Source organism: Cyrtonyx montezumae, unplaced genomic scaffold (genome assembly GCF_038088225.1).
Source record: "Cyrtonyx montezumae isolate F1298 unplaced genomic scaffold, pur_monq_1.0 scaffold_4, whole genome shotgun sequence".
NCBI lineage: Eukaryota > Metazoa > Chordata > Aves > Galliformes > Odontophoridae > Cyrtonyx > Cyrtonyx montezumae.
The window spans coordinates 17,047,116-17,072,929 of NW_027072045.1; the positions used below are offsets into that span (position 1 = coordinate 17,047,116).

General features: G+C 37.5%; 1 protein-coding gene across 1 annotated transcript; it reads left to right on the top strand.

Annotated features, from left to right (window-relative positions):
• Nucleotides 1-396: 396 nt before the first annotated feature.
• Nucleotides 397-24,058, top strand: LOC136054789 (protein FRA10AC1). Its single transcript, XM_065746176.1, has 14 exons — nt 397-722; nt 4,164-4,240; nt 6,304-6,396; nt 6,479-6,524; nt 8,722-8,798; nt 9,444-9,527; nt 10,141-10,225; nt 16,596-16,641; nt 19,051-19,164; nt 19,893-19,935; nt 21,102-21,226; nt 21,836-21,877; nt 22,731-22,815; nt 23,278-24,058. The coding sequence occupies exons 1-14, from the start codon at nt 690-692 to the stop codon at nt 23,318-23,320; spliced, it is 993 nt and encodes a 330-aa protein (XP_065602248.1). The 5' UTR covers nt 397-689; the 3' UTR covers nt 23,321-24,058.
• The last annotated feature ends 1,756 nt before the right edge of the window (nt 24,059-25,814 follow it).

A 25,814-nucleotide genomic window follows, 5' to 3' on the forward strand; every position in this document is an offset into this window, starting at 1 on the left:
GCTGCTTGCTGCATCGGATGGCTTAATGGCGGAGGCTCCCATCTCCCAGCCAGCTCAGGCGAAGTTTTAGTTCATAAAGCTCCTTCTCCTGATGCATCCTCCACACTGCCCAACTCCACCACCCCCCCCACCGCCGGTCCCTGATGGAAGCCGCCCTTCCCAGCCGCGAGGCAGCAGCGAGGCACCTGCACCGCGCGTCCCCTCCGCCGGGCAGCGCACCGCCCGCGGCCGGGCAGCGCACCGCCCGCGGCCGGGCAGCACCCCCCGTGCCCTTCCTCCCTCGCACTCCCGGTCGTCGCCGCTCCCCAAGCGCCCTTTTTCTCCGGGCCGCCGCCCCGCTCCTCACCGCTCCGCAGCCGCCACGAGCCGTCCCCGCCCGCCCCCTGCTCCTCCGGGCGGCACGGCGCCGGGGCTCCGCGCGTCCTACCTTCCCAGAGGCGGAGACCGCCGCAGCCGGCGCCGCGCACCGGGTTCCCGGGCGGGGAGACTCCCCTGGCCCCTAAACATGATGAGCGCCTTTCCCCTCCCCTCCCCGCCGCCGCGCCCCGCCGGCTCCCCGCGCCCCTCCGCCCGGCAGCCCCCGGCGCGGCCCCGCTCCGCCTCTGCCCCGGCTTTCCGGGAGCGGCCCGCGAGCGGAGCACGGCAGAACGGACGGCGGAGGCGGCTCGCGTCCCACGGCGGCCGCCGCCATGGTGCCCGGCCAGCTGCGCCTCTCCGCGGCCGTGAGTGGGGCCGGGACGGAGGGAAGGACGGGACGGAGGGACGCGGGGGCGGGCGGGCGGCGCGGCGCGGCAGGCAGGAAGGCAGGCAGGCCTCGCCGTAGGCCGCCATGGCGGCTGTGCCTCTGCGGGAAAGGAGCCGAGCGGGGACCGCGGCCTGCGAGGGGCCGAACAGGGCCAGGAGGCTTTTAGGGCATGAGGACAGCTTTCGGTAGCGACGTTGGGACTGGCACATGCCTTCCTCAGTGTCCTTTACGCTGCGGAGCCACATAAAGCTCCATGCTGCCGTGCTCTGCTGTTGTTTACCTTTTACTTTTCCTTTTATAGTTCTGAAGCTTTAAGGTTACTACTCACAATAAAAACTTCGCAAAGGAGTTGTATTTTATGTGTGGATTTCCTCTTTGTTAGGAATGTTTACACTATATACAGAGAGTGGGTTTGAAGCTGACTGAATTTACTATTAGTACTTTCTTTTGCAAGGCCCCTTCCAGCTGTGTTCCACAGCCCGTGCTCGTGGGACCCTTCTCCAGTAGTCCGTGTGCCCCAGGGCGAGCACCTGGGGCTGCAAGCAGAGCAGAGATGTGTGATGAGGGCTGAGGCAGGCAGCCCTGAGCTGGGATTTTGTGTGTAGGATTGCTTTGTGCCACCCCCCTCCCACACAAGTTTTAAAATTACTTTTTTTATAGTGCCTCTTTCAATTCAGCTGTGTGTCGTGATCAGGAGTCAATACTGACAGTTTTATATTAGTAGTGTCAGTAGTGTGCTCTTACCTCTCTGTAAAGGGAGGTTTGAAGGTTTGCATCCTTTCCTGCATGCAAATGCCTTCTGCAGATGTACTGGGGAGTCTGCAGCGTCCACATTGCCTATCTCCTGCTTGCTGCCAGCAGCATACAGTGCTAGGACGTTTACCTTCTTTAAGTTGGTAGTTTCTTAGTAGCCCTAAGCTAGTTGGTGTGGTGCTTTGCTATTAATAAATCCAAAGCAGAAAGATTAATGTCTGGATGAGATTCTCAGTTAAGAGTTAATTTCTATTTTTTACCTAAAAGTCAGATCATCTGAGGACCATCCTGAGGCAGCAGGGCTCCCTTATTGCTCAGTGGAGTCACCAGGCGTGGCCTCAGCACTGCAGGAGCTGCTGACATGCAAACCCAGCCTCAGCTCAGCACCTGCCTGCTCTGCTGTTACCTTCGAAGGAGTGTTTCAAAAGTGCTGGGACATTAGTCATGGGTTTTCTTCACCCTGATTTTGTCAGAAAACCGTTAGAGTGATTTGGAGGAATAGCTGAAGCTGTGAAGAAGTTTTCTGTTGAAAGAGCAGCCTCTGGGGACTCAGCCCTACCTGCACTTATATTGGCAACCACAGCTTCCCAAGGCAGTGAGCAGCCTGAGAGACTCTCAACATGATTCTGTTGGAGCAGTATCTATTTTTATTCTTTTTTAAAATTTTTTTTTTATTTTTTAAATTTGATTCATTCCTGAAGTCCGCTGGGAGCTGATTACTGAGTACGTCTGCTTTTTTCCAGGGGCCAATCATCCAAGGGCAGCCGCTTGTGTTTGAGCTTTTCTCATCTTGCCTGTTTTTATACTTAATCAAACTCATGTTGACTTCCATTCATGTTGTGTTGGCTTTGACTTTCTCCCATTCTAAGTGTAGGGGAAGCTCTCTGTGTTCATCTGGGAAGCATTACATTTGCTGTTCAAAACATTCCTGGATTGCCGTGCTGTTTTTAAGATTTAGAGGCCAAGCTTAAAAGTATTTGCTGTACATACGTTTCAGCAAACTCACAATCTATATCCAGCCTTTTTTAGAGGCCACGTAAGCTTCATTAGTGAAGTAGTGACAGAGTTGCCATTAGAAACAGCCTCAGCTTTGAGAGCTGCTCCTGGGCTACAGCTTGTTTGTGGCACTGCTGGGAGAACTTACCAGTCTTTTCTTTCCATTACCAGTGCATTAATCCCAGCAGTAGCAGTGCTGCGGACAACTACTGCAGCTGTTGTACACAAGCAAGCAAGCAAGAATGGCTGAATGTGATATTAATAAAAATAAGAAAATCTTAAAAATCACTGATTGACCAGCAGTGCCAAAAGGAAGTGTTCTACATACTCCGCACAGTACAGACCAATTGTGGATGTTGGTAGAGGAAAAGGTTGACTCTCCAGCATGGCATCAGTGGGAGACATTTACCTCCAGAAAAGGCACCTCATCAAACCCATCCTTAAGAGATGTGTGTTTTCTGCAGATTTTCTTTTTGTCAGGCTTTTGTCTGGGGTGGAATATGATTATAGGTGATGTAGGAATCGACATATTGGCTTTCCATTTCAGTTTCTTTTCTTGTCCACAGGAGGAATTAGCAATACACTTACAAACTGTGTGTGAAACCTTTCCAAGTGTGGATGTGTAATAACTATCCCTCTTGGTTTAAACTCATTTCCGTGAACATTGCAGATGTGTGAACACTTTTTTGTTGTCAGTGCCAGTTTTAAGTTTGTTCTGTTTCTGTGCTGGATGGGGAGGCTCTGGATGAACTGTACCAGGAAACTTACCTGGGTTATAATAATGGTTTTCTGAGGGTAAGATCATTTGTAACTTGAGTGAGTGGTTTGATCTGGCTTGTGGGTGGTTTCACAACCCACTGCAGCTGTGCAGCTGGAAGGAAGTGGCTTAAGCCATTGTTTCCTGAAAGAATTAGGCATGTAGCTCTATGCTGAAAAGTGGAGATGACGGATCTGGGCTTTAGCCAGTGCTTATTCATTTGGTGGCATTAAAATATGGTGCATGTGTGAATATTATTATATGTATGTGCATATATATATATGGAAACACAGTAACTAATAATAGTTCAAAAATTTATGGAAGGCATTTTATTTCATGATACAAATGTTTTGCTGATTAAGTTGTACGTTTTTGCAGGCATCTTGTTTTGTGTTTTAATTATTTCAACCAGCTTTCCAGTGTAAGAACTAACAGTCTGGACCACAGCCCAAAAACTTTTTTCTCAATTTTGCTTATTAACATGGGCCCATTATTTTCTGTTGTCCAGCCCTCTGAAGTAGTTCTTGGAGAGAAAAAAAAAAAAACTTCACATTTTTGTGTATAAGGGAGGTTGTTTGAAAGCAAAGACCAAAAATGATTTACCATCTTGTTGTTATCTGCATCTGTGAAGATTGAGTATGGGAACATAGGAATATGAATTATTTGTAAAGTGATTTTTGACAGACTGACAATGTCTGTGAGAAGCCATGGTGCCTTTGTCCTATGCTGTTTGGGAAACATTCTGCATTTTCTGTTGGATTTTATTTGGATAGATGTATGTAAGCATTTGCACTTGTTTATGACGTGTCTTTCTTTTCTTTGTGCATGATGCACAGTATTGATCTCTAGTTGTTCTTTATCCATGCTACTCTAGGGGGTGTCTTGACTGCATTGCCATTTATTTGTTGACAGGCACGTGGCCATGGAGGCTATGATTCTGATTTTAGTGACGAGGAGAATGGAGAGAAGTCTGCGCAAAAGACTAAAAGGTAATGTAAAACAGTTTTAATGCTTTTTTTTTTGTACTAATGACCTGTTACTGTGTTCAGAAGATAATGCTGTGGTATGTAAAGTCTGGTGTTGAAATGATTTTTGAAAAATCAGTCTCAGATTTGTGCATCTCCTCATGCCATGCTTGCCAGAGCATGTTGTTTCCCATGGACAGATGATTAAGATCTGTTCTGCCATGTCCATCTGGTGTCTGTGTGCCTTTCAGTTTTCAAAGCAGTGTGTTTCATTTTCTGAGCATTAGTATCAACTGCTGGGGTTTGGCTTCTCCCTTCATTTCACTGCAATCCATCAGGAAGCATGAAGCTGCTAGGAGAGCAAGGCAAGAAGGCCAATTGGCAGCAGGCTCTGTAGATAGAAAGCACCAATGTGGAGGAGTTGAAGAACTGATGTTTTTTTTTTTATTCTTGTGCTGATTTGGGGTTGGGATAGATTTAATTTTCTTCATAGTTGTTCATATGGTGCTATATTTTGAATTTGTAATGAAAATAGTGCTGAAAACATAGTGATGTTTTAGTTGTTACAAAGTGGTGCTTGCACTGAGTCAAAGACTTCTCTGCTTCTTATACTGTCCTGACAGTGAGGGATTGGGGGGGGGCACAGGGAGCTGAGAGTCAGGACACCTGGCCCCAGTGGACCAAAGGGATGTCCAATACCATATGGCATCATGCTCATCATGCACTTTTACCTTACCTGTTCTTTTATTCATCACACTGGAAGGGGAGTGAGTGAGCAACTGTGGGATTTTTATTTCAAGTGTTTGTTTTGCTTTGACACCATAATCCTTTGACATTCTCTAGGCCATACTGAACATTTTGCCTATATTTTACGTGTATATTGTTAATCCTTTTTTCTGTCTTGTTCTTGCTTTGTTTATTGGACTTACTTTCTGGAAACTTTCCTAGGACTCTTGAGTATTGAAAGAATCTTTTTTGTAGTTTTTGACTGCATTCAGTGGGAAAAAAATAGCGGTGTTCTGGTCATTAGAATCATAGAAGAAAACAGTGACTGCTTTTGTTCAGCTTTGGTTTTCTTTAAAAGGCAATTGCACATTGCACCATTCCACTACTTAAGTGGAATATTAACTATCAGGAGTGTTTCAAAAATACCATCATTTCCTTCAATTCTGGCACACTGCTGCTGATTCCCAGGAGGGCTTTCATGTGTTTGCTGCATATGTGTGCATTTGTTTCTTGCTCTATGATGACATTTTTTTTCACTTAGGAAAACAGTAGTCTTAAGTTTTCTTTGAATTGCTGTTTTATAGAGTCTCCTTATGGGATTTTTGTGCCTATAGGTCCTTTTGAGCAAATGAGATTCTTAGTTCCTAGATTCTTACATTCCATAGTTAGAAATATAAACTTTCTGGCTCACTGTCTACAGATTTCTGATTTCTTTCTGCCATCTGCTAATTATGGAAAAATCTTTTTTTCTTCAACTCTTTTGAGGAATGAAACTAAGTATACCTTCTAGTAAGCTAAAAGTGCATCTCTTTAACTTTTTATTATTTTCTTGAATTTTGATATTATTTTTAACTGCTCACTGACAGGAATAGTTCACACGATGGTAGTTAAATTTAAGTTTTAAATTAGATTCTCATGATGTCTTAAGTAAAGCAGGGCTGTTTAATGAAGTGCTGAGACATTACCATGAAAGGATGGGATAGTGTTTCCAATATTCAGTCTTAGTCAAAGAGCATATTTTTCTTCTCTTTCTACTTGTCTCTGCAACCTATATTTACAGAGGGCTTCAAATGTAGAGTCAAATTAAAAAATCTTACTTTTTTTTTTGTTTTTTTTTATAGTAATAATGTTGATAGTACAAATTATTGTTAAAATACTATATAAAAGTTAGCTGTAAGTAAATGCCTTTCAAAATGAAGTGAAGTCTAAACTGATGTTGATTTGGAGGTCTGTTCTAATTATTGTAGAAATGAACATAGTAGTTTTTGTTACTCCTGTTACTTGTGTTTGCTACATGTAAATGCTTTTGCTTTTGGCAGTTTTTGACTGAATTTTCTCCCTTTTTCCCTCTCTATCTTTAGTACAAAGGAAGATAGCCTTCTGGTAAAGCCATTCCAAAAACCAAAACAAGTCAAGGTTGCTCACAGACAATGTGCAGCTGAAGAATGGGACAGGTATTTTTCATCTTTTGCACTTATGAGGCTTTTTTCATTAATGTAAATATAACTTTTGCTCAGATGTATTTCTTATTAACAGAGAAGAAGCAAGGAAAAGAAGATTTCACCTGCTATCGATGGATGCAGTATCCTTCTATTTAATTTTTCTTTGAGTTTGAAAATGGGGTGCAGGTTATCTGTTTTGGCAAAATAGTTGGATTTCTCAGTTCTTACAGTTGGCAGCACAGCACCAGATATAAGTAGTTATTCAGATTAGCTTCTTTTTGCTACTGAAATCTCTCTGAGAATCTCAGTAGAGTTGACTACTCAGAATACTCAGCATTCCCAGATTTTTGATAAGCTATATTAACTTGTTTGAAACAGATTTGTTATTTTACTTAGATCAGCACAAGGGCACTTTGCTCTTTCAGTTGGATGAGTACAGAATATAATTGTATATAAACCTTCCAGTATCTGTGGGCAAATACATTTCCACTGGAAGTCCGAGAATTGCATTAAGAAATTCAAAAGTCTGTGCAGAGCAGCATAATCTCAAGCTGTATCTTCTAGAGATGCCCTAACATAAGACTGTTTAATATCATGTCTACTTTTATTTTAGTTTTTTTATAAATCTCTTAAGCATATTTCATGCAACCATTTATGTACTGCGGCTTTATTTAGATTATAACCTTTCTCCTTTTATTTAGTTTTCACCTGGGGCACATATTAAAATAATTACAATGTATGTACAAAAGGAGTACACATTGTACTCCTTAAAATAAGTTGTGTATCTTTCAGATTCATGTTTTGATCAAATGTTTGATATTTACCTTACACAACGCAGACTTAGTTTCTGTCAAATTTAATTAAGGCAGAGAGATATGAAAGGCTTTATCAAATAGTGAAAGTAGTTAATTTAAATGTTCTTGACAGTTTTGCATTACTGTTTCCACTTTTGCTTTTTTAAAAATCTCTTAGCTTGAGCACAAAGCTTTGGTATCTGCCTGACTTTTTCTGCAGTTAAATGTGAAATACATTTTACTTCCCTTAGATTTGTTCTCGTTATGTGTGTTGACACTCTGTATTTCAAATGCTGTCCATTCCTTGTTTGTTTTAAGTAGCTATTCTCCAATGGTAAAAGTTAATAATAGGAAAGTAACTTCAGCTCTCTGTTTTTATTTGACCAGGAGCTGCAGAAACCAAACCGTCTAGTGTCATAGACATATCTTAATCAGTCCACCTGACACTGTAGGTAGCCATTAATTAGGGAGAAGCCTGTATTTCCTGGAGTGAATACAAAGCTCATTGTGTAGAAACTCTTAAAAGGTTCTGCTGTTTTTGAGTGGTTTCTATTTAAGACGTTTACTGATTTGTTATTTTAACTCCTGCTAACTCATATAAGAACACAAAATAGTATGTTGTATTTAATGTGTTGTGTTGTACCAGAACCATCTTTCCTACTTGTTTAAGGAATGTCCATCCTGTTCCTTTTGTTTGTGGTGAAAAGGAGAAAGAAAATACATACTGAGGTTAAATTAACATTTTTGAGACCTTTGGAAAATAAGATGTTTTCTCCATTGAAGTATACATGTGAAAATATAAGGTTGGTGCAAACTGTTTTTTTTCATGCTGGTGTAATATTTGCCCACGTGTGTAGCAGGAGGTATGCATTTCATAACTTGCTGTTTCAGAAATATTTTACAAGTTAATTGAAAATATTTTTGAATAGCCATCTATAACGTGAAGATGCTTATTTTCCAAATAAGTAGTTACATATTTTTGCTCGTATTGTGGTACAAAATATGTTTCAAATCATATCTCTGAGGCCCAGGTTTAAAAAGAACCCAAAACATAACGTTTTCCTGTGGTTTTCATCTCAAAACTAAAGCAAATAGCTTTTATTTGTATTTTGTGGTATAAAGCAATAAATTGTAGCCAAAGCAGTTATATAATACAAAGTATAAACTTGTTCTAAACCAAAACAGCAGTGCTAAGAAGTTATGTTGCAAATCACAGCTGAAGATTTAAGCCAGTTTCTATGTATATGCTGATAGAGCATCTTTGAAGAGCAGTTTTATAATATTCTGGCAGCTGATTGAGATTTTACAGAGGAAATTGCCTTAAAGTCCTATATTTGGAAGGTAGCTTCTGTAAGAGGTTATTGGGTAAAAATTGCTAATTAATTCTGTTGTTTCTGGAAATTGCCAAACAGTTTTTGGGGTGCAAAAAAATTCTTCCTGTTGCAAATACAAAAAAAATGTTAATTATTCATTTAGTTGGCAAACTAATAGTAAAATAAAAGAATGTAAATACCGAAACAGACTCCTTAATTGCTTTATTCAGTATTCAAGACATAGAAAGTTAGTGAACGACTACATTTTGTACTATGGTGGAAAAATGGAGGATTTCCGACGTTCTAGGTAAGCAGTCTTTCCCCTCATGTCCTCAGAGTCCCCCTGATATGCAAAGCTGTTAAATTATAACTTTGAGGGAGATAAGAGATATGCATCTCAAATTACTAATTCGATTGGTGGCAAGTGGTAACTACATCCCCTGTAAATATCCAGAGCACAGAACTGCTCTGTTTCACTTTGCATCATTATTTTTTATGTAACAATGTAATTGTAAACTGAATTATTCTTGTGTTGTTCTGTAAACAGAAAGATGACAGGTGAGTGTTAGTTGAAGGTACACTGAAAAATATCTGGCAGTACTTTCAGAATATCAGTGTGGAATATTGCTGAAATTTGCTAAATTGCTTTCAGTTGTCCAGAATAGTGATACCTTTCTGCAGAGCTGTCTGTAACTGCCTTTTGACATAGCTGTCTTAAAAGAGAAGTATTTTCAGACAGGGTTGTGCCATCCACAGTTTAGTGGCCATTTGCCACTGGGGATTTTTCATTAGGGAATAATGAACCATTTTTGAATAGTTAAATTCCACAGCAGTACGTTCATGTATGTGGTGACATGGAGATAAAAAATACAAGATACTTATATTTACCAAAGTGTTGTGTGGCTAACTATTGATTATTATGTTGTACTGAAAAAATAATGTCCTTTTCTAGTGCAAATGACAAGACAGATCTTGATGTTATAAGAGAAAACCATAGATTCCTGTGGAGAGAAGATGATGAAGCAGACATGAATTGGTAACTGGAACTATTACATACAACAGTAATTTTAGGTCACTTTGTACTAAGGTTGTAGTGTCTTCTATTAATTAGAGATTGCTGTGATCATCTTTGATTTTTAATGCATTTAAAAGTGGAAGAACTTTAGGGGGCAGTGGTACCACTCAGTGACAAAATGAATTGACAACAGAAAGAACTGAAAATTATTTGTGCGTTCTCTGTAAGCCAAATGATTGTTCTGAATATCCTGAAGGAAGCCTCTTTGAAAAAAAAATGCAGTTTAATTTGGGCTGTACATGTATTTTAAATACTTTTTTTCCACTTTTGTGAAATTTCTCTTTATGTCAAAGAGTATATTCTGTTGCATTTCTAGCTCTGCAGCTTGCATGCTTCAGATGAAACCACATGCATTTCTCTTGTTTAATGTTGTTAAAATGTAAAATCAGAATCATATAATCACAGAATTGCTCAGGTTGGAAAAGACCTTCAAGATCATCAAGTCCAACCTCAAAATACTTAGGTCAGAAAGGAATGGACTTGCTTCTAGTTTCTTATTTAACTCTGTGTTTGAAATTGGGTTTGGATGAATTGTATTCTATATTTAATTTTTTAAAAAGCAACCTTTTTACAGGGAGAAGAGGCTCGCAAAGAAGTATTATGATAAATTATTCAAAGAATACTGTATAGCAGATCTCAGTAAATACAAAGAGAATAAGGTACATTTGATTATTGTAAATAATCTATGTTCTAAAGCATGCTTTTATTTTTCCTACAGTACATGTATGTTGTGAAACCAGAATGTTAGTAGTACCCCTTCCCTAGAAAGAGAGTTGTGAGAACTGTCAAGTTACTTAATTAGCAGCAGCAGTTTTGAATCTGAACATTGTCCCTACCCCAGTAATGTGCTTTTGTGGGAATGAAGCATTTCTGTGTAACAGTTTTTTATGAAGAGATACATTGTGCGTAAGTAAGGAATTTCTGTAAACAGAAAATATGGAGGAGTTTAGAGGAGAAGGCTGTGGAGGTTTGTCTAGAGAGGAGTTCAAGAAGGCTTAAAAAAAAACCAGGGAATGTTACTGTTTTTCTTGATGCTGTTTTGAGTTGGTTGGTTGTTTTTTTCTTTCGTTTTTTTTTTCTTTTTTATTCTTTTTTTTTTAAGTCTAAAAGTAGAGCATTCTGTACTTGTATGCTGGCTTAAACAGTTCAGGATGTGTCTGTTCTAAGACAGTATCTCTTGCTGCTTGTTCTTTTCTGTTTATGGAAACAGGACTTGTATTTTCTTTGTAAGTAAATAGGATTTCTTAAGAGAAACAGACAAATTCCAGGGCACATTTTTCTTCTTAACCAAAGCAGCCTTTATTGTTTCCTTTTTTTTTTTCTTACTAATGTCTTAGTAAAAAAAAGTGTATATGAATTTTGTTTTGTGATTTTACAATTTATTGCTGAACTCAAATGCACAGTAGTGTTGTTAGCACATAGTAACAACAAAGTCCTGCAAACGGTGTCTATATAAAGTTCTTTGAGACTATTTATAGTACATTTGCTGGTAAATATTTATAAGGACTGGACTTAAGTTCTAATATTAGGCCAAAAAAAAAAAATCACAGCTCTCTGAAGAAAGCTGAACAGAAGAAATGCAAACATTAAATGAAAGTTAATAAAAAAGAGGAAGTAATATGCTGCATATGCCTTCCTTCCTTTTTTAATGAGTAAACTTCATTTTGATTTCCTGTAGTTGTTTCATATGCCTCAGTCTTTACACTGCCCCTAACCTGAGTTTCCCTTGAGCTTGCTTGCAGATTTTCTTTCTTTCCTTGCTGTGCCAAATTTCCATATGTTCGCTGTCTTCTGTGGGAAACTGTTCTGCCCTAGTTTCCTATTTTTCATGTGTGTTGTGTGAACAGTCTTCCCTCATCAGACTTCAGATGTGACTGTCCTAACTTTGAGGTCATTCTGAATATCTATGTATGCTAAGAAGTCGTTACAGTTTTGGAATTGCTATTTCAGCATGACTCTGATATATCATGTAATTTATTCCCTTACGTTGTTTTATGCTTTCTGTCATCAAATATGTTGTGACTGTTCTAGGGTGCTTTCTCCAGATCGTTCTCTATTGTTGGTGTATCCATGCCTATGCTTGGTACAGAGGGATGTTAGAGTAGGCTTATTTCTTGGAAATCAGAAATAGGCTGCTGGTCAGTTCCTGTTCACACCAGTGAAATGCAGCCTGTGCTTTCAGATTTCTTTCTCCCTTGATTCTTTTTTTTTTTTTGTCTTTCTAGAAATTGAAGTCAGCCAGCTTTTAGCTGCTCATACAGTTTTGCAGTGTTGGTGCTGAGAGGTGCAGGATGGGTAACAAGCTTCTCAGCTGACCAGCTTACCATCTCGTAGTTGATGATGCTTTTATATCCTGTTAGGTAACTTTAAAGTTGAAGATGAGGGTTTGTGTAGGTTTTTTTTTAATGTGTGTGTTTTTTATCAATCTATACAAAGCTCTTATCAAAAGACATAGATTGAAACTTGCTCATCCATTTCATCTGTCTTTTCACTAAAATTGTTTGCTACTAACCCAAATCTAGCTAGTTCAGTCTAGCTTCTCAGACTTATGTGTTGAGATTGCAGTTCAGATCTCACATAGAACTTTCCATCTGAGGAAACAAACTCAGTTTTCTTAAGTAGTGGATAATAAGTGGATAAAAAGTTCCACGTTAAGCACACTGCTGAGGTCTGAGAGATCAGCACTGTGCATTTTCAATATCAGAAGCTCAAAAGCAGGCAATAAAAATGCCCTCACCTGCTGTGTAGGGCTTCTTAATATTGATATCACATAATCACAGAACTATAGGGGTTGGAAAGGACCTCTAGAGATCACCGAGTCCATCTCCCCTGGCAAAGCAGCTCCCTAGCCCAGGTTGCACAGGTAGGTGTCCAGGTGGGTCTTGAATGTCTCCAGAGAAGGAGGCTCCACCACCTCTCTGTGCAGCCTGTGCCAGTGCTCCATCACTGCACTGTGAAGAAGTTCCCGTGCACATTTGTGTCGAACTTCCTGTGCCTCAGTTTTTAGCCATTTCCTCTTGTCCTGTCACCACACACTGCAGAGAAAAGTTCAACCTCGTCCCTTTGATATTTATAGACATGGATCAGATCTGAGTCTTCTTTTTTTCAAGGCTGAACAGACCCAGGTCTCTCAGCCTTTCTTCATAAGGGAGGTGTTCCACACCCTTCATCATCTTTGTAGTCCTCCACTGGGCTCGTTCCAGGAGATCCCTGTCTTTTTTGTACTGGGGAGCCCAGAACTGGACACAGTACTCCAGATGAGGCCTCACCAGGGCAGAGTAGAGGGGGAGGATCATTTCCCTCGACCTGCTGGTCATGCTCTTTTTAATGCACCCCAGGATCCCATTGGCCTTCTTGGCCACCAGGGCACACTGCTGGCTCATGGCCAGCTTGTCATCTACTAGGACACCCAGGTCCTTCTCCTCAGAGCTCCTTTCCAGCAGCTCATCCTCCAGCCTGTACCGTAGTATGTGGTTATTCCTCCCTAGGTTGCAAGACTCTACATTTGCTCTTGTTAAACCTCATCCGGTTCCTCTCTGCCCAACTCTCCATCCTGTCCAGGTCTTTTTTAAAGGAAGATATATCATGCTGGGTCCAGCAGCCTGAGATGGGGAGTCCTCTGCAGTGCCATGCACCCAGGTTCAATCAGTAATGAAGCTGAAAATGTATTCCTATTAGGCATACTCACAGAGCACACACACGTGTGTGTAATGGTAATAATTTATTATGTACATATAATAGACATATTGAATCAGCCATGCAGGTTGCAGACACAAGCACTGATGTGAACACAGATAGTGTCATTCTGTTCCTGATCCTTATGTTATCCTACTCTCTTTCCAGATCTCCTTAATTCCTCACTGCCTCTGGTTCCTCCTCTAAACGTTCCATAATAAATCCTCTTGTGTCTCATTTTTTTTCATTATGTATTGTCTTTGTTGTCACTTCTAATGAGCAGTGCAAAGGTGGTCTTCTGGTATGAGGCTACTTGTAGATGCTGGAAGAGTATGCTGTGACAGCTCTCGTTACTCTTTGTTATTTTCCCTAGATCCAAGTTACTTAAGGTCAAGATTCTGTTTGTACCTCTGAGCTTCTTGTCTGCAAGCTTTGAGGCTGATAAATGACCATCTGTATTGTCAGATATAATAGCTCTGTTGTCAGTTTTGCTGTGTGGTAAGGGAGAGTGCTCAGCATGTAAGTTAGACTTCGTTAGGCGTTAGGCTAGAAGTGTTCTTTCTCTTAGCCTTATTTTCCCAGAAGGATTCTCATTCGCTGTCTTTGTGCTTTGTTTTGTAGCTCAACAGATTGAAATGTCTGCCATTTGCTACGAAATGAGATTGATTTGACACCCAGTCATTAGACAGAATAGTTTATTCTTTTGTGTTGTGTTGTTTTTTTTTTCTTGATCATTTTCAGATATCTAGGCCAACTTGTCTTCCATTTGGTAATACACTCACTTTTGTCGCTGTCAGCAAGGAAAGCTTCTATGGGAACAGAAAAATACTTAAAATATCTACGAAATGTTTCCACAGTTTTGTTTAAATTTGTACCTTTATTCTTTTATAAAAGAGGTGACCATGGACATGTTAGTTGTTGTAAACAATAAATATTATGCAAGCAGTCCATACTTCATTTGAGAATGTTACTGTTTGTGGATATTAAAAGATCTTTCACATCTTCAGATACTGTCTACTTTTTAAATTAGTCACTTGATAGTCCCATAAAACATCCATTTTGGTGTTAGTCTATTTAGACTTCTCCTTAGAGAAATAGCTCGTTTTAAATCTTGTTGAACACATTTAACGAAGAGTCAGCAATGTGTCTGCTGATAAACCTATCTTTAATTTTCCAATGTTAGTTTAATCTGTTTCTGGTATTTTAGCTTAGAGGGTTATGGTTGTTGCATAGCTTTTATTATTGATTCTTTTTTAGTCTTTTTCCCTCTGTAATTTTGTACTAATTGTTGAAAGAGTGATAGGCAAACTGTAGTTTAGTGGAGCTAAACTGTAGTCATTGTAGATAAGAGTAAGTTTCATCTCAACTGTACATATACTGAGTTTCTGGTAGCTCAGGTGGTTCTGGCTCTCTCCTCTCTCCTTATATTGTAATCTCTTCTTTTTTTTTTCTTGATACTTTTGCAGAAATACTCTGTAAGGATATCAGCAAATGTATATCATAATGGTTCATGTTGGGACTGAGGGAAAGAACACAAGTCTACTTTCTGTGGCATAGATAACATGGTGAGCAGGGAAGTGGCAGAGGGACAATGAGAAAACATTTTACTTTTTATATCTTGCAGCACACACATGCAATATTGATGCCAAAATATTACTGACATTTAATCTTAAATGTGCAGTATTTTTAAATGGAACTCAAGCTTTTCGGAATTGGAATGGCCTTAATCACTTTAGACCAACTGTTAAATCTGTTTTTCATTATAAATTCTATATTTACAACTGTATTTTGCATAGTTTTTTTCATTGGATTGTTCAGCACAGATCTTTTTTTTCCTTAAAATTTATTTATTTTTGTTTCACTGAAGCATGAGTGGTTTAACTGGTACTTAGACCACAGTGCAGATTGCAGAGTAGTACAAGCACAGCCTGATCCAGCCTTAACAAACAGACATCATACACAGTTTGAGAGCAGTACCTGATCGTCTCTTCTGTTCTCTTTGTTTTGTTATGTTTTTCAAATGAAACTAGTAACTATGCAAACTTTGTTTATATTATACTTCTATAACCAATTCTGAAATTAGTGGACAGATTTCCAGAGGCAAATAATCGATTGGTGTTCACATTTTTAGTTTTCTTAGACATTTCTGTGTAATACATTGGCTTATATTGCCTTTCTGCTCAGTTTTTCAATTTTAGTTATCATTGATGAGCCATATTCTTAAGAGCCAGAAGATTTATTATCCCATTTTTCCAGTGTTCTTTGAAGCACGTAACTACTTCTCATTTGAGAACTCCATACTGCAGCCCTACAGAGAATGAATTGTTATGGTTTATTAAAAAAATATGAATAGGACTACATATATCAGTAGATATCTGAACTTCTACAGTGTTAAAATTAGATTTTAAAAAACCCAACTCTTTGAATCAGTCCAATATATTACAGAATGCATGCCACAGCATCTGGGAAAATGCACGTTTGTGTGGGTTCAGTCTTTGCCTCCAAAGCAGTGTCATATCCCAAGGGATGTTTTGGAGCACGGGTTCAGAGGGCTTTGTGGCCATGTGTTCACCTCTTTAATTTTAGAAACCTACTCCCCATAGTTTGCCTCATCCTGACCCTTTCGTGTTTTAACATGAAGTTCAGCATCTTCTGTGCCTTGCTTACAGAGAGCAGGAATTTTATTTCTATCTTTATGTACTTCGTGTACATGACTTTTAGATAACACTTTTTGGATAAGCTGGATGGCACTGAGTTTTGTCCTTTCTTTCTACTTTTTATTGAAAAGAGACTTGTTTTTCTGAGGCTTTTCTTGCTCCCCTCTGACTTTGGTCTTCTCACTAGATTACTTGGCGCCTTGAGAGAATGATGCAGATTCTATTGGAAAACAAAAGCAGTAGCTGGGTTTTCATCAGGTGAAGTTTTTTGCAGTGTAGGGGGACATATAGGTTAGTTTTTGCTTTTGTCATAGTGTTAGGATGTGAGATGTGACCCATGGGTTTGCAGTCGTATTCCTTTTCAGTATTCTAGTGGTGGACTTAGTTTTTAGTGTGTACAAAATGGCAGTGAAGTATCTAGTAAAGCCAGACAGCCTGTCCCAATTTCCTGTTTGTTCCTCTACGTGCTATGAAATCTTTTAGAAAGTTGTTCAGAATTGAACAGCATCTACTGGAATATAAATTACATGTATAAGTTTTGATCCTTCTGCAAGCAGAAGCAGTGAGATACTTTTAATTAACAGGTAAATGAAATTTAATTAATGAGGCACATGCAGGATATCAGTGATTGAAATTAGTCTTTATATTACTGTAAGTGTTGACTATTCACAACTAATTTTCATTCTTATCCTAACAGTTTGGATTTAGATGGAGACATGAGAAAGAAGTAATTTCAGGAAAAGGTAATGCTCTCTTTCATTTTATATTAGATTTCACTTTGGCTATTGCTTTTATTGCTTCTTTTCAACATAATTTTGTTTGACATTATTTGACAATTTATACTAAGGTGTATCAGATGATAATAAATCATTATAACTTCTAACTTCCCTGTTCTGTTCTGCATAGCTCTAGTGAGCATACTAATGTACATAGAGAAAAATTAAGAGAACATATGGTTTGTTTTCACAAAGTCACATGAGCCATGGAAACCATCGTAATGCATTTGATAACATAGAATACCATGAATATGGCTTTTTAGCTGCTTCTTTCCAGTAGTTTTGCATTAAGTTATATATTATTATACCTCTGAAACCTATAATTGAAGTCTCAATACTTTTCGTCTGAAGATTTTAAGTTTCACCAATGTTGTTTTGCAGAATGTTATGTTTATATATTTAAAGTACCAGATACGACAACTTTCAGAGTAAACTGAAAGCTTCAGTGAGAACAGTTCTCACGTCTTCCAGTCCCATCTCTAAATCAGTAACTTATTCTTGCTGATTCTCCATGGGAGCTCATTTCAGTGGTCCCCATTTAATTGCTGTGGGGCATGAACTTCTCAGCTGAAGAAGCAAGTACATTAAATGGACATAGTGCTGTTTCTGTGGTAGGATGCTCATACACATGTGCAGCTTTCAGCACTCATGCATGCATGTATGAGAAAAATGAATGTTGTGACCCTGTTGATTGGAAAAGAACTTTTTACTAGATAAAGGAATTAGAAATACAACACTAGTTTAAAAGGGTTTTTCATCATCTTTCTAAAGGTAGCATTACTCTCAGCACTACAGGTTATATTAGCAGCTCAATTTTATGTAGTTACATAGCCTTCTCAAACATTTAAAATAAAGGAGAAATGAATTATTTATGGATAATTATGTATTTTACAGTGGGTGGATTATTTTAGGCTGCATCGTGCTTTTAGTACCTAGTACTCCGTATTGAAAAATATGTGAGAAAGTGCCAAAATGCGTTATTTTAAGCTTACCAATGACATCGTAATGGAAAGCATGCTGCTTGCTGTGGGCTTGGAGCACTGAGCAGCGTTGCTTCCCACCACTGGGGGGCACAAGGACCCCGTGCTGCCTGGCGTGCAGGGGGAAGCGGTCGCTTCAGGAGGACGTGGCTAATGCCCGCCTGTGCTCTTCCCTAGAATAAATTACTAATAGGAATTGCTTTAATTGAAGAGTAGCAAAGCTTTAATATCTGCCTTAACTTGGTCAGCTGTGAGTGGATGATGATTCACATTTCAAAGAAGGAGCGTGTGCTTAGTTTAGCTGGGACAGTAATAGTGGTGCTGAGAACCACCACTGTTGGATTGGGTTATGGTTTGAAGGGAATGTATGGTTAAGCTGTTAATGTTTGGTTGCTTTCCATGTCTTTCTCTGTAAGGTCGTATATAAATGATTCCAGGTGGTGTAGGTTCCTGACAGCCACACCTGACACAGTGTTAAATGTATTTAATGTGTATGAATTTGAAACTTACAGTTGAGAGCTGTTTTATTTGGCTCAAGTGTAAGCAGTGCAAGTGGTTTTACGTTGCAGAACTGAAGTATCTGAGGACACTGGCAATCCATTAGTTAGAAGCTTAAGCAGAATGTCCCCAGGTTAATCGTTCACACGGTCCTGCTCATGAGCCTATTAATATAGATCCTTATCACTGGCTCTGCAGACAAATTAGTCTCCTATAAAATGAATATGTGAATCTCTATTAATACAGTGTTGGGAATTCAGTGATGTGAGCAACATAGACTGTGTGTATATTGTTTTAAAAGCAGTGCTGTATTTTATATAATAAACCCAAGAAAGTATTTCAAGCTATTGCATGCCTTTTTACAGACTTGGATTTCTTTTTTTAAGTGTTGCTCTTCCTCTTCTTAAAAGTAAAGTGTTTATGAAAAGTCACTTGAATACAAATTTTGCAGTATATCAGGTTAACTTGTAGATTAATAAAAATGTGGGCATCTTTCTACATCGAATAGTTTGATGTCATTATAGGTGTGTACATCTAAATTGCAACTTCTGATCCATTGTGTTTTGCTAAGTAAGTAATCATGTAGGACATACAATATATCCTAATAACAGCTATTTTTTCATATCCAGTATTAGATTGTTTCAATTTTCCTGTGATCTTCCTTCCTCTAATACAATGTAAAAGGCAATTCAAGATTCAAATTGTTGCTTCTTTGCAAATATGCAGTATTAGACGAGTGTGATTCCTTTGTCACTATCAGTTATTGTTTCCTTAAATTTATTTTAGCTTTGAACTTTTTTCTTTGAAAGAAAGCAAAAAGCAAAAGCTGAGCAAAATCAGAACCCCCAAACTTATTCACGTTAATCACTGAACCATGTTTTTGTTTATCTTTTTAAAGGTCAGTTTTCTTGTGGAAATAAGCACTGTGATGGGAAAGAAGGCCTGAAGAGCTGGGAGGTGAATTTTGCTTATGTTGAGCATGGTGAAAAGAGGAATGCACTTGTGAAATTGAGTAAGTCCAACAAAGTTTATGTATCCTTAAAAGAAGACAGATATTATAGTCTTGAAAAGATACGGAGTTAGACGCAGTGATGAGAACAGTGCATGCAAAGTGGAAAATAAGCTTCAGAACTGAGATCATTTTGTTTGCTAAATTAAAGGTAGTGTAGTGGACTTGATTTAGCAAGAGAGGCTACTGCTGTTATTTATGACAGAGTAGTTGAGCACCTCATTATGTATAATTCTTGATGTTGTAAAATTAGAATGTTTATAAACTGTATTGTATACAAGCATGTCTAGTTTTAATGGACAATGATGAATTCCTCTATTTTCATCAATTAATTTTTTATATGGCTTAGAAGTTTTTAGAAATTAGGAATAGTATTCTTTGCACACCTTCAGCTCAACTGATTTTATTTTTCACTGTTACGTTTTCTTCCAAAAGTTTAGCTTCGTTTAAATCACTGCGGTTTTTATTCATGCTTCCTGAGTGGGATTTTCTTATTTAGTACATTTTGCTACATTCAGCAGGTAATTAAATTTATAACAGTTTACACAGTTTTTCTGTGTAAAAAAGGCTTATGATGATTTTTCTTTTGTGCACAAAACACTCCAAGGTGGCAGCACTTGGTTGCTGGCAATGCTCTCAGAGGTCTGTGGATCTTCAGCCTAAGGGTAGAAGTTTTTTCAGTTGTGCTCAGCAGATGCATGGCTGTAGTTTTCTCATTCTGTCTTTTTCAGGACTATGTCCAGAATGTTCTTACAAGCTGAACTTTCATCACAGGTAATGAAGTACTGTGGGAATATGGGGGCTGAACTATGAATAGATTCTGTTTTGGAGTGCGTATAAAGTCATTATCCTGTCACCATTGAGAGTTAGATATTTTTGTGCTAATAAAATTATGAAACTTACCGAACAAGAGGAATACCCCAAAACAGTTTCTTTTGGTTACTTTCAGCCCAATGGTTATTTTCCTCTTCAGAAAGTTTTTGCGAAGCGTTGTCATTTTTCATTTTCTTTCTTGGTCTGCTTAAGCTCTGGAAAGCTCTTCCTTTCCTAAAAATTAGGATGGCATATCTAGATGTATATATCTCTGAAAGTTAATCTATTCTAAATGATAATTTATACTCAATTTCAAAGTGGTGCTGTGTAGGTATGTCTTAAGGGTGACAGTTAAGTAACTGAAATTTGTTTATCTTGCTTCTCTTTGGAGCTAAAATTGTAAAACCACTTGAATTTGGAATAAGTAGAGTTAAGTATGTTTGGTTTTGTCAGCTTCAAAGCAATACTTAAGATAGAAATAATTTTCCATACTTTTAGGTAAACAAACAGGAAAAAATTGCTTAGTTTCATACAGTAAGCCTACGTTAATAATGCTGAAAATAAAAATACATGTGTTCTTGGTATGTAGCATGTTCTTAGCCTTGAGATTCTTCTGCCTCAGCTTTGAATGCTATCAAATTATTAAACAGCATATAAAAATCCATATTACTGCTGTTTTTCTCATTTTAATGTACCAAGTGATTTTGTATATATGAAAAAAAAGACATTGTAAATGTGAATTTGGCACATCATATGATAATTTGCTTTGTTTAATGCTTGACTGTCAATTCACCGTTTTTCTTGTCTGCATCAGAGGCACTTTAATGCTTCGGTATTTCCTGTCCTTTATGTTCATCTGTGGAGATCTAGTATTGCTATAGTGGTTTTCATTTATCTTCTTTTTTTAAAGTTTAAATAGCAATAAGTTTCAGAATTTTGACTGAATTTAATACCTAAGATTCATTGTTGCTTGAAGAGAATATAGTGTACATATATATATACTTAGTGCTTAGTAACTATATTATATATAATACTTACTTATATATATTTTTTATTAGTGTATATATATATATATACATATATATATATATACACTAAAGAAGACGTGCCTTCTTTTTATGTTTTAGAAGGAAAGAAGTCAAAGCAAGCAAGAAAAGAGGCACAGCTGTACAGAACTCTAAACAACCAAAAATTAAGAAGACAAAATTGTCTCATTCAACAAAAAAGAAGTCAAAAAAAAAGGCTCACAAAGGTAAATTTAAACTTGAATTTTGAAAATATTAAATAAAATTAGTTGAATATTAATTTTACTGTAGTTAGATAACATGTAGATCTGCAGTTCTTTCCACACTGTGTAACATAGGTAGTCCAAAAGGTAAATTTCTTAAGTAAAATATAAATAAATAAAGGTGAATTTCTTCCATTTTATAGAAATAGGAATAGCCCTTTGAAATCTTGAATTGCAACAAACAATTGTCCACATCATGGGCATTTTTTTAGATCATACATTGTCTAAGGATTGGATGTTGTATACTGTGAATGGTTCTAAAGTATTGCAATTCCTTGAGACTTTGGAGTTGAAAGCCTTTTGGAAATGTAAGATAACCTTTTTGCACCACAGATCTTTGGGATCACTTATTTGAGCTCAAACTGATGACCTTTCAACTCATGAAAAAAATGTTTTTGCTTCAGTGTTTGCTTTCTTTTTTTTGAATGTATGGTGTGTGTGTGTGTGTGTGTGTGCATGTGCAACATGTTTATGTGTAATTTATTATGATAGAAGTATCCTTTGTAAACATTGTAAGATAAAAGATAAAACCAAGATAAGCTCACTGATTTTTTAAATGGTGTTTATTTCTAGATCAGGTTTCTTCAGAAGACTCAGATTCTTCTTCTGATAAAGGTAAAGCATTTGAGTATCTTCTGAATCTTCCAATATTGGATAAGGTGGTAAGGAAATTGCAGATGTATGTGCTGAGTCTCAGTGGTTTTCTTCACTGCATCTCAGTAATTCCAATCCCCAGATACTTTTAAGATGAAATAAGCCTCATCTTTTGGTCATCCTAATTACTGCTGCAGACTCTCTGGAAGGATCTTAATGTTTCTAGAACTGATGTCCTGTTGTGTGATACTCTTTTGGGAATGTTCTGTACAAATACAGGAAGACCTGAAGCAGTTTTCTGCTGACCCGCATCATGCCCAAAGGCTGTATAGAAAATCTTATTGAAAGATTATTATTATTTTTTTTTAAGTCAACAGATTTCTAATAATGAGATTTGGTTTTCGCTCCTTCTGCATAGTGATATGGAGTAGTTAGGCACTAATCCATTGTTTCTTGCAAGGTCACTGATATGTTACAGTTGATGAAAGTTGTTTAAGTAAAAAGTGAAGCAATTGATTCACTCAACATCATAGGTTTCTATGTTGTAATATAAATGTATTGTAATTCTGGGTTTGTGATTATAAGACTTTAATTTTATGAACAAGGTGTGGTGCAGCTGTTGTGTCAGGATGAGCGTTCGGACACGATTGTTGCTATGTTTGGCCAAGGTATCAGTTGATAATGGTTTCTAAGAGTCTTCCTGTATTGAGAAAGATTGGCAAATGTTTTAGTTTTTACTTCATGCAAAGTAAAGCATGCTATCTGTTATCAGGGTTACAGTGAAATGTTTCTCCTAGCCAACAACCATCTATGTAAAAGAATCGATACGTTCTTTCAAAATGTGTTAGTTGAGCACTGAATTTTTTTTTGACAGATTCAGATAACAGTGATGCCCAAGATGGTCCTTCAGATGCTGATTTTTGGAAAGGTCCTCTACAAGAAACAGATGAAAAATCACGGTTAGTTTGAACAACCAGTGTGCTTTTGTCTTGTGAACTGTACTGTGACCATTTAGAGCTGTAAAGACAGAGTCTTTTCCTGAGTATTTTAATGATAACATTTAAAGTTATGTCAGATCTCCTGTATACTGACGCTAAGAATGTTGTTGGGTTTTTTTGTTGTTGGGTTTTTTTGTTTTAATTGGGCACATATACAGTGGCAGGGGAGAAACCCTGCTAACTTACCATTGCTGTCTTATCCTGTGCTTGCTATCCCATGAACTAGTAAATCCTTGCAGTAAGCTCACTGCTGTTGCACAGAAAAAGAAATGGGAAGGGTATGGGAATGTAGTGAATAAGTCACAATTATCTATACCAGGTGCATATTCTAATCAGAAAACTACTATATTTTATTATCTTCTAGACAAAAAAATCAAAAGCAAAACTTTCTTTGACATATTTCTGGTTGTTTTTTTTTTGCAGAGAGGAAGAGTTCGATGAATATTTTCAAGACTTGTTTCTCTGAAGCTTGAAATTGATGTGGGTTGATTTTTTGTTTTGTTTTGTGAATTGTCAAGATGCGTGTCTGGAAATCCAGTCATAAGCAGGGACCAGAGACCTCTTCCAACAGCATGCCTTTTCTATGGTCACTCCATATGGACCATCTGGGTGAATTGCTTTTGCAGAAGGCTTCAGGGCTGAAAGCTTTTTCTTTTTTTGGGGGGGTAGGCTTGTATACTCATGCAGTGCAAGAAATATACTTGAGAAATGCAAGCTAAAGATACGTGAAATCCTAACATAAAAGTATGAAGAATGTAGAAAAATGAGAACATGTTTTATTGACAGTGCCCCACAGAAGATGGCTGTTCTTTATTCTATCCCAAATTTCAGTTAGGGACAGATCTTCTAAGGAGCATTTTAGGCGATTTTATTGTCAATTTAAAAGCATATACTTTAATATATTTGTATTTATAATTTATTCAACTGTAGTTAATAGCTTTAGATGTATCAGTCATGTAGACTTTAATATTTTCAAGATACTAATCTGAGTGTTTTCAGATACTGTTAGAGAAGTTCATTTTAATGAAGCATGCGTTTTGCTTGGAATTTAAGTAAACTGTATCTGAAATGTCTCCCATCTTCCTTAAAACTTTGGTTATGATACGGTGTGACTGATAATTCCACCCATTAATAAAAATCCAAATTGTTCTCAACATTGTTGACATCTTTGATTTAAGTAAATAAAGTGTGTGGCTTGCCACCAGATATGTACACGTGGCATGTATGTTATCTGTGGTTTCTGATCTCCTTAGCATTGATTGAATGCTAATCCTTCTTTAAAGTGTAATCCTGAACATACAAGTAAAGAATGTATAGCATTTGAGAAACTTACTGGATTCATCTTCATTTTCACATCATAGCACAACATGACACATTCTTTATTGTTATGTTTCTAAAGAAACATTCTGCACATGAATAGATATGGCAGACATTTTCAGATGAAAATTACCTTGAATATAAAGGACAAACTTTTTTGAATTAAGTGTTAATGTAAAACAAGCTGAGGAAAGTTTATGATGAAGAAAACATCTTTAGAAGTGCTTTCTACTGTAGATAGATTTATAGAAAGTATTTATAAAAAGTATTTTTTGGCTAATGTAAGAGCAGAGATGGTTGCAGTGTAATTACGAACATGTTACAGGTACTTCTTGACATAATAACATTTTAAAGAGTTTGCACTTACATAATAGATGACAGTACAAGGACATATTTAAGGTGTCCTTGAGCAACAAATAAATGTAGCCTTGCATGAAGGCTTCTTTAGGTAAGAAGGTGGATTTAAAGGTTAATTCTCTGTCATCTTACAAGTGTGGTTGAGAGCCAAATCCAATCTGCAGCAATCTGCTTACATGTATGCAACTTGCCCCAACGGGCTTTTGTTGAATGTGTTGCTATATTTGTTGCTGCAAGCATTGTATATTAGGTGTGTGTTCTGGGTAACTAGCTCTGTTTTGAGTCTTCAAAATATGTTTATAAAATGGTACAGAATACATATTAAATACATCATTTAATACAGTATGAATAAAGTTACATGATGAAACAACTTTGGAATAGCTTTCTTTTGTATCTACATTTAATACAGAAAATAATACACAATATCCAGTTTTATGTCATAACCAAATTTGCATAGAATATTTGGCCCACTTATAAATAAGGATGTAGTAAGTGGGAAACTGTGTGGATTCTTTTTGAATGATAGCTATACATAGTATCTATCTTTACAGCATTCTTATAAAAGTATATAATTTGACAAATTTTTCAATCCTCCCTTTTTTTAATACTGAGAGCTCTTCAGAGGAAAAAAATTAAAGCATGTGATTCTGTTTTGTGGGGATAAAAGTGTTAGGAGACTCTGTGTTAAATTTGTTTGTTACAGGAATTGTCTCTGACCTCCAGATTCTCTTAGGTTTGAAATTGGTTCCCCTGAATGTTCAGACAGATGTGTGATATAGGAGCTGTTTTCCTTCCTTCATCTGCAGGAGGAGGTAACTTCATGGGACCAGAGTAGGAGTGGAGTGGTCTCTGTCGTGCTTTAATAACAGACTGTTTTTGTAGAGAGATTGTTGTTTACGAAGGGCTGATTTGTGTGCAGTCTGTCTGCTTGGTTGTGGAAGGGGAGCTAATGTGAATTTTGATGCGTTCTACTTGTGCTACTCTCTGCCTCCCCAGACTGAATTTTGTCAGTTCATTGGTTTTCAGATACTAGAAAACTCTGTTCATTTCACTGCAGTTTAAAGAAGGTGCATTGGAGGTACATAAAGTTTTAAAATGCATTTGAATGTGGAATATGCTGTAGATGTAGTTATAGAGATATACACAATATAAAAATCTAAATATACAAGTTATTAAACAGATTTTTTTTGATTGAATTATACATGTTAGATGTCATTCAGTAATTTCATAGATAATCTATTAAAATATTTATATTTTTTCTGGACTGTGTGCAGAAGTTACTTATT